Raw genomic sequence first — 9,922 nt, 5'->3', positions numbered from 1 at the left:
CCTTCACAAGAAATTTGGGTCCGTAAACGGACCCTTCACAAAATATCTTTTCATAAAAACGGACCCTTCACAAAATGATTTTTCTTTTAATCGGACCCTTCACAAATTTGTTTATCTTCATTATTATTTTGGTAATCGAATAAACCCTTCCTAGGGCAGAAAACAAGAAAGATGGATGTAAACGAATTAAGTTTTGTCTTCGGCAGACGATTCTTCCATTATTAGTCTGAAATGAATATTCTGCGTTCGGCAGTATGGGCTAAATACCAAATATTTGTATGCTGCATCTCTAATTTAGAAGCAGCAATTGCTGCTTGCTTTTGAAAATTTTAATTTTTTTTTATTACAGTTTTACAGTGCCGAGCATAATCTTGTATCTATTTACAATTTAAAAGCCCCTTGAAAAGGTTTTTTGCAATAACCGGACCCCTATTTGCACAAATTCATAAAAGCGGACCCTGGTTGCTGGTTGAAAGAATGTAATTTTTTCACAATTTCACGAAAAACGGACCTTTCACAAAATGTATGGACAGACCCCTGCAAATGGTGATTTTCTATTTAACAAATTTTCCATTTAAGGAATTTTTTATCGGGATTTAGCGACTTCGTTAAATAGAGGACCGACTGCTATTATGAACTATTATAAAATATCAGTTTGTTATTTTAAGTCATATAGGCAAAAACATTCGGCAATAATATAACAATGTGTATGCCAAAATTTGAAACAGTTATCTTGTTCGTCTTCGTATTATTCTAGAGGTTTTTGATTTTTTTATACTATCTTAATTTCGATTAATGTTATACTGCATTACAATAGGAACGCAATGACTTTAAACCTACAAACCACAGTCTCCAACTTTTCAAGTTAATTAGTTACAATCGTTTTAATAATGAGAAGTAATAGTCTTTTTATTTTGCACAACTGGAAATGTGTGTTTAAGAAAATGGACTAAGCTCGCAATGTGTGTTTAATAAAATGGATATAGTTTGAATGAGTAATTGCGAGAATTCAAAAAAATGGACGTGGCATTTGATTCCACTTTTCAATCTTATGAAAATTCGAATCATTTTTGAAGAACTAACTGTTGAACTCATAAATTCGTTACATGGCCACGTATTCACCTTAATGAAATCAAAGGGTGATATAAATTAAATCTGATTGTAATTAATTCTCTGGCTCATTTAGAGTTTAAAAAAAAAGAATATAGATTAAATTAATTTATTTATTTCAATGCATAACTTATAATCTTTCTTAACATAAAAGCTTATTCTTTTAAACAACATTAGTTACTTGAACGCACTTGTACAACGATTCCGGAACTTAATCTTTGATGAACATATTATCTACTAGTTTTCGCGTTATAATTTTTTTTTTCACTAAAAAGCATTAGAAGAAAGTGTTTAAGCCAAAACTAAAAGTGTTAGGTCACATGTTTCAAATAAATATCAGGTTGCAACGAAAGTTTCCCGCCACCGCTAATATCGTTTGCACAAACAATTCGTAAAGCGTGTTTACTCATATTTTCGCAGACGATTTTTCCATTTGAAAGAAAAAGGCTGGCTGAAATGGAACAATTTACGCTACTAGATTCAAACCATCATTTACTTCCATTTCTGTTGCAAAAAGTCAACTACAGAATGTTACCGAATCATATATGCAGGTTTAGGTTCTGCTTTTGTGGTACCGTACGTTCAACAAGGACTAGGACACTCAAAAAGCAAAGCACTCTGGCTCGCCTGCGAGAAATTGTGAAGAAAAAAAAAAATCATTATTCAACATAGACGCATATAATGCCGCACTTGGTTGCACGAAAAAAAAAAAAAAACTTGGTTAAAAGAAGACCTTATACATTTTACAAGTAAGTCAATTTATCGATATTTGGAATTAAATTTGGTTAATTCATCATACAAATGAACTTTTAGAATGTTAAAAACATCACTTTAATCCCGATTATTCCATTTTATTCGAACTAAAATCAAAATTTGTACTTTTAAATCCATCTTACAAGTAAATATAAACGAAAAAGAACAAACTTAACTATAAAGCAATGATTATAAAAAATTTATTAGTAGTAAATCATTTTTTAATTTTAGTGCTAAAATCTAGAAGGCGAAGTTTTGGCGATATTGTTGCTTTGCTTTTTCTTTCGCTTATTTTGTTTTGTTTTACTCTCAAATGCTTTTAAAAGAATAAATTATTTTTTCTTTCATTTTTTTTAAAAAATTTTTTATTTTAGCAGCTTGCTTTGAATTAATTTAGTTACCGGAATACATTTGCTCACAGAGAAGAGTAGTTATGAAAAATTATTATAAAACTATTTGATAAATAGGGCTAAGTTTTTTAATACTTAATTTTAAGTTTTGTGATGAAATTGTCGGATAATTTTAAAGTGAAATTGTCTGCTTTTTTTTTAATTGCAACAATACATGAAAAATTATAGAATATAAGCAGGTATTAATGTGTTGAAATAAAATCTGAAGGTTTAAAAGAGTGAAATGGATATTTTTATATATATTTTTAAAGATGATGCAGCTTTTTTTATTCCCAATTTTTATTTTATTTTTCGACTACTTGACCATGTCCAAAATCAATTATTATAAACGTCTCCGAAAGTTTTAAGTACTAGAAAAAATATTCATGATTTTATAAGATGCAGTATTGTAAAATATATGTTAGATTAAAATTTAAACACGTTTTTTTATATACTTAAATTTTTGATAAATCAATATTAAAGGGATGTTTCAAAGTAACTTAATTGTAATAAGTTTTATCAAAAGATACACTTTTTCCATTACTAAAATCATTCGAAAATTTAAATTTCCTTTATTTTATTTTTTCTTAAAATTATTTAAAAAATCGGAATTTAAAAAATAGTTTTTAATCTAGCAAAGTATTGTCGAAAAATGATCAAATATTTTACTGTTCGGCTGATCCTAATGCTTCTGAAACTTTTATCTTTCCCACATTACCTATGTAAGTATAGTTTGTCTATAGTAAGAACTCCCCTCCCCCTGCCACAGAGTCTGAGGCCATTGGCTGCTATAGAAACGTGAATCTAAGAAGTATACCAGGAGCTTATCTAAGAAGTATACCAGATTGCCTGACTCAGCCGCAGTAGGAGACTTATTTAATCTGATTCAAGAACTTTAAGATTCCCGTGGATTTTCTTCTTTACTTAAAATGATGCTCTTTACCCAATCGGTTGCTATTTTTTAAATAAAAAGATAAGAAAGAAGGAAATAAAATATTCTGACTCTATATTATAACATATTCTGCCATTAAGAGTAATGCAGCTTGTTTGTTTTTTATTACTTTTTAATTTTATGCTAGTTATGGTTTAATTTCTTAACTTACACATTTTTTAAAGCAGTTAATTTCTTTTATTAACTGAATTTTTTGGTAAAAGTGAAACGCTTAAGCTTATTACCCTTAATTTTATAAGGTGATAAAAAATTTTGCTCAAAGTAGAAACAGTTCATGTTATCTATGCCGGAGACATTTCAACAATTTAATCGATTCATTAGAATTTTTTTTAAAACTCTTTATGTTGATGTTGTGTACTCTAAGTACTTATGTTGTGTACTCTGTTGATGTTGTGTACTCTAAGTAACTTATTTAGCTAATATAAATACTAATTACATTTGTTCTCTTTTTTTTCCTTTAAAAAAATTCTTTTTGGTCGTATTTTATGCCGTAAATAATGTGTAAAATAAATAAATAGAAATAGAAGCAAATAAATAAAAATAAATGAATAAAAATAAATCAGGGTGCGTAGCCAAATTTTTCAACAAAAAATAAGCACTTTTCAAGCACTTAAAAAACTTTTTAAGCACTTTGAAAAATATCATAATTAGCTGGCAAGTTTTTGACAGTTAATGGTTTTATCACAGGGATGAGATTAGCCAAAAAGCAAAAAAGCTGAATTTCCACGATAGTAAATTTTACGCAAGCGCAACCCTTTAATAATAACAGTTTAAGGTAATAAATAATGTGTTGACATACAATTGTGTACTAATCTATNCAGGGTGCGTAGCCAAATTTTTCAACAAAAAATAAGCACTTTTCAAGCACTTGAAAAAAAAAATTTAAGCACTTTGAAAAATATCATAATTAGTTGGCAAGTTTTTGACAGTTAATGGTTTTATCAGGTTTTATTTACAATGACGAAGACGATGGCGCGTCACAAACGATGAATTTAGCAAGAAAAATGAAATTTTCTATCGCTAATAGAAAAAAAAATTGACAATGTTTAGTTGGTCCCCGTAATCAGCAAAACTTCGAGAGATTTTTCGATTCTATTACAGAAGGCGGATAATGAAGTCTGAAATCGAGAATCTCTTGCAAAATGCAGCAGGGTTGCACATGAGAGACAAAAATCCTTACCACTGAATCCAGCCCAGTACGCAAGTGCGGACCCACAAGTATTTCATCAAACATGTAAAACAAATGGCGTTTTCATACACTACAGACGGACGGTACGCCGAAATAGATTAATTAGGGTTGAATTAATTGTGAAAATTTTAAATAGGACAATGTCTTTTTGCATATTTCGTGGCGAAAATCAACATGGTAAAGAAAAATATCATATTTCGGAAAAGGGAAAATTAAGCACTTTTTAAAAACAACCATGGAAAAAAGCACCATTAAGGGCTTTTAAAAAACGGGATCTAAAATAAGCACCTTTAAGCACTTTTTAAAAACGCTACGCACCCTCCCTGTAAATAAAAAATAAATAAATAAAATAAATAGGTAATAAATTGCAACAATGCTTTGTTTTTATTATTATTTTATTTTTTTTTTATAGCGGGAAGTCACCACAACAAGGATGAAATTTAAAACGATCAACGACAATTTTTTATCTACACTCATCAAACCATCTGCAGCTTTTTAAGAATTTTTTTTTTTTTTTAATTACGTTTTCCTATTTTTATTTTAATGTAACCTGTATAATTCTTCTCAACATTTATTTATGCTGAATGTGAAGTCATTTTTACACAGGGTAATCCGCAATGAGCACCCTCAACACATTCAGGACTGGGGGGTGGAGAAATAAGGGCACCCCCGGATTTATATGTAGAATACGTCTTACACTAATACGAGATGTGATAGGAGAGAACCGATTTGAAATCTCGTTCGTATGATCTTAGACCTCGAGAGTCAGAAAAACTCGCTTCATTTTAGATACAGTTCTGTAGGGGTGCACAAACTTTTTGAGTGAAGGGCCACTTGCGCAGCAGGTTGTCGAACGAAGGGCCGCACATGTATTTAGACATGTTAACGGTAAATGTAGTAATATTTATTTAAACATCAGCGTTCCATTTTTTTCTAATAATAAACTTAATAAAATATTTGTAGAAAATTAAAGGCATTCAAATATTAGAATTCATTCAAAAATAAAAGCTAATACTTTTTTTTTAAAAAAAAATTGCCATTTCTATCATATCAAAACTAAATTTATCAAAATAAATAAACATTGGAGAAAAGAAATGTTTGTTTTTTTTTATCATATCATGCAATTCAAAAATTGATTTTAAAAATAAATTCTAATAAAACTGCAATGCTCACAGAATGAAAGTAGGAAAAAATTTAGTACATACAGGGGTCTGTTTAGAAGAAATTTGGGTCCGTTAACGGACCCTTCACAAAATGATTTTTCTTTTAATCGGACCCTTCACAAATTTGTTTATCTTCATTGTTTTGTTAATTGAATAAACCCTTTCCCAGAGCAGAAAATTAAGATCGATTTTTATTTTTTCTGTTTCGTTTTAGTTTTTATGATAGCGCGACATTTTCAAAAGCGTTTTTGATAGGCCTTTTTTTTTTGCTTTGATTTATGAATACGTTTTTCAGAAAATATTATTCTTAACATTGAAATTTTTGTTTCAGTGTTACTATGCTGCTAAAAAATGTTGCTATTTGACTCTAAATATATAGTATTAGGACGATTTTTTTTTTTTTTTTTTTTTTTTTTTTTTTTTTTTTTTTTTTTTTNTTTTTTTTTTTTGCCGAATATTCGGTTTTTGACCAAATCACAATTCATTACAACATTGGACCAAATCATATTCGTTGCCGAAAAAACGAAGGGAAAATGATTAGAATTTACGATAAAACTGTACCGAAATACAGTATCAAAAAGTGATTATTTAAATGCGCGATTAGAAATTCGAGTGTCGTAATAACATCGTAGTTAAATAACGGGATAGTCAAAATCACGTGGAAACTGAAAAAAAAATTACTTTAATTTATGCTGAGCGCAGCACGAATAAACCGTGTCAAATGCGCGATTTAAAATTCGAATGTCGTAATAAAATTATCGGAATTTTTTATAGTGTGTGAGAATGCATAGCAATAACTGCCGAAAAAGCATAGTTGAAAAAAAAGAAAGATAAACAGTCACTTAGATTTACGATGAAATCGTCATAAATAAATTGCTCCAAAAAGTGATTATTTCAATGGGCGATTTAAAACTCGCGCGTCATAATAAAAATTCGGGATTTTCGAAATAACGTTGAAAAGCGGAATTAACTGCTTAAAAAAATCATTTATATTTACGATAAAATCGGCTTAAAGAAAGCGCGTTAAACATACATTTACTATAGAATCTGTTAAAATTGATCGTGTTAAAACGTGAAGACTCAAAAGTGCAATTAAAAAAACCTTGCCAATTTTTATATTTTTTAATTATGTTTAGAAGCTCTCGCGGGCCGCAGGTTGCGCACCCCTACAAGAATTGTGCTACCACTAATATGTAATCATGGTCCTGAAGGGGATAATACAAATATATCTATAGAAACCTCGAAACAAGTAACACATTACGGTCTAAAACAATATAATAAGTGAGGGTAAAGTATAAACGCTATCGAAGAATCAAATCACATTCAAGGAAGGCGGGTGTTTCGAACATCAAAATCTGCTTGATTGCCGTTTGAAACTTGAAGGTGTTTCAAATAATTGTCTCTCTATTCTCTTTCTTCCGGCAATCAAACAAGTTTTGGTGTTTCTTTAATTGTGATTAATAATTTTGTTTTTTTCTTAGCCAAAATTTTTATTTGCGGGCCCCCAATTGGTATGCTGTTTTCTACTTCGTTTTTATAAGGGATTCAAAAAATACATATTGAACGCGGTAACTACTGAACATCCAGCAAATTTATAATCTATAGAAAGGATCATACACAAAGAAAGGACTCCTGTTGAACTTCATCAAAAGCTGAAACTAACACTAAGTGTATTAATCAAAGATTAGTAATTAAGGGATAAATTAAATAACTCAAAAAATTAAATTACATTAAATACCAATGAATATTTTATATGATTTATACTTTACGTTTAAAATAATCCATTAAATTTAATAATACTCTAAATATTTTCCTGTATATCACAGGAAAGAACAATTAAATTGACAATTATAGATCATAGAATACAGAATTTCATAAGAATGCAAAATTTCATTAGAATACAGAATAGTAGACCACTGCAATTAAATAGAGTTAAGTTTGTTAGTATATTGTACTCAATTTTATATGGCAAGCAGTAAATGGAAAATTTTAAATTATTTATTAAGAATAAATCTTACTTTAGCTTTAAGAGTTTTTAGTGAAATAAGTCTGCTTTGATTCAACAAGCACAATGTATCTTTATATAAAGCTCTCACATCTAAACATAAAAAAATATTCCATTAGAAACAAAAAGGTCATAAAGACAATAAAAATGAATTCAAATTAAAAACTCTAGAACAGTTTGCATTAAAAAAAAACAAGATGTACAGAAAAGAAATTAGAATCTAACTGTAAACGAAACACCGATTTTTCAGTTGTTCATACTATATAAGCGTATAAAATAACGTTAGTTAAATAGGAGTTCCAAAGGGACCACTAAAAAGAATTCACTACAACCTATTCACTGTACCTCAGGTTCAGAATAGCAAGATTCTATTGTAAAAATTTTAAATTAGATCAATATTTATACTATAAATAGTTTGAAATTTCAAGACGAAATTTCTAAAACATGCCTTCTTCAATACTGAATTTCTTTAAACATTATATCCAACAGTAAATAAATAAAAACTAAAACAAATGTAAACTTACTAGAATCTCCCATAAATACAATATTTTTATTTTTGAGTAACTTCTTAACATCCTTCTGAAGAAATATGTCAATCATATTGAGTAACACCCTAAAGATAAATCAGAAACAGAAACGTTTTATTTTTATAAAATTGAATTAATACAGAAAACAAATTTCAATCTAAATACAAAGTAGTATAATCTTATGTAACGTACGTCTTCCAATAATACTAACAAATAAATATAAAAATTCGTAACTAGCGTTTCAACATACTTAACCCTACTGGGAACAATTACATTATAATGATTAAAACACCAATTTGTATTTTTATTTATAAATAAAGCTATCAAGCCATCATTAAAAAAGTTCTGATTTTTTTTCTTTCTAATATTTAAAGTAAAGCAAACGATCTAATATAATCAGTATTGATGTATAAATATGTACAATACTTACAGTTATTAAAAGCTTTTACATCATAATCGGAAAACCAACTTCATTAAAAAAACAGATACTTCTCATTAACTTTGCACTTTTTGTTTACAAATATTTTACGAGTTTTAATGTAACGTTGCGCCCATGAAAAATAGTTCCTTGAGATTTAGCAATGGAATGCCAACAAGTAGCGTAGTGTGGGTATCTCAAACCTGATTGGTAATTAAAATGTAGCTTTGTTTACGTTAGCAACTGTTCTTTCCATTTTATTTTGAGTTAACTTACCCCGTCAAGTATTAATTCTCTTAAGAGGACGCCACATACGGCGGAAGATAATTTTCGTCGCAAATTCTCTTACTTCTTTATTACTAGTTTAAAAATGAAAATAAACTATGAGATGATATCTTATCCGTGTTTTCTTCTGATAATTTATTTGCATTTTAATATTTCGAATTATATTTTTCAGCAATTGAAACTTCATGACTAACTGTAGGTTCGCCTGAACTTACCTTTTCTTTCTTTTAAATTGGTAATGAAGAAGAAAGAGATTTTGCGACGAAAATTTTCTTTTGCAGTATGACGTCCTCTTAAGTCATACATTCTATAAACTTAACAAAGATTCTTTCACAATGATTTCAATTCTTTTACCATATATTTCATATTTTATTTTATAACCGTCGTTGAACAGCCGATTCAAATTTTGGGTTTAGAACTACTAATGTTCAGCTCCCTAGCCTTGTAATTTTAAACCCGATCCAGAAGACTAGGGAACTCCTGGATTAAGTATTTTATTTTATAACCGTCGTTGAACAGCCGACCCAATTTCATGGGTTTACGACTACTTACGTTCAACTCCGTAGCCTTGTGATTTTGAACCAATCCAGAAGACAAGGAAACTCCTGGATCAGTACCCCCAGAGGTATTGATTTGTTGTGGGAACATGGAGGACTTTGAGACTCGACAGATTTAAAGTGCATCAGTCACCATTTACTACACGGGGAGTCTTCGGCTGGCGAGAATCGAACCCACGACCTCTTGGATATGGGCCCAGCGCCCTACCGACCAGGCTATCCCGGCCCTGGATTAAGTATTGGGAGAAATTTGCCTTCGTGGAGGACTTTTTGTTGGAGCTGACCCGCAGTTGTGTTACATGAAGAGGAAAACCTCCCACGGTTCGCCTGATGGCAAGGGGACTCTCACCTATGATCCGTCTACCACTGAGGATATTTTACGTCAGCACTGTGGTCGGTGCAAGCCGGATGCGGTATTCGTATCGACCAGCCATCGCTGGGATTCGAACACGGTTCACCTCATTGGAAGGCGAACGCTCTATCCCCTGAGCCACCATGGCACTTATAGAAATTATTGACATAATTGATAAATAAATTATAACAATATAAATTTAGCAATCACGGCTCAATCTAT

At 30.1% G+C, this 9,922-nt stretch overlaps 1 protein-coding gene across 3 annotated transcripts in view; it reads right to left on the bottom strand.

Annotated features, from left to right (window-relative positions):
• Positions 1-8,801, bottom strand: part of LOC107446475 (PC-esterase domain-containing protein 1B) — a 21,035-nt gene extending 12,234 nt beyond the window's left edge. Inside the window, exons 1-3 of one of the 3 annotated variants that reach the window (XM_071180800.1) lie at positions 8,783-8,801; positions 8,086-8,174; positions 7,575-7,654 (exon numbers count right to left, since the gene is read on the bottom strand). In XM_071180800.1, the coding sequence (XP_071036901.1) occupies positions 7,575-7,654; positions 8,086-8,161 (156 nt within the window). In that variant the 5' untranslated portion in view covers positions 8,162-8,174; positions 8,783-8,801. Of the gene's footprint in view, positions 1-7,574; positions 7,655-8,085; positions 8,175-8,280; positions 8,418-8,518; positions 8,668-8,782 lie in introns of those variants that run through there. The other 2 variants (XM_016061145.3, XM_016061147.4) reach the window with 2 other exon arrangements.
• Positions 8,802-9,922: the final 1,121 nt, after the last annotated feature.

Source organism: Parasteatoda tepidariorum, chromosome 1, assembly GCF_043381705.1.
Source record: "Parasteatoda tepidariorum isolate YZ-2023 chromosome 1, CAS_Ptep_4.0, whole genome shotgun sequence".
NCBI classification, from domain to species: domain Eukaryota; kingdom Metazoa; phylum Arthropoda; class Arachnida; order Araneae; family Theridiidae; genus Parasteatoda; species Parasteatoda tepidariorum.
The sequence above is the reverse complement of the archived record's forward strand: the minus strand, read 5'-3'. Positions and strand labels throughout refer to the sequence as shown.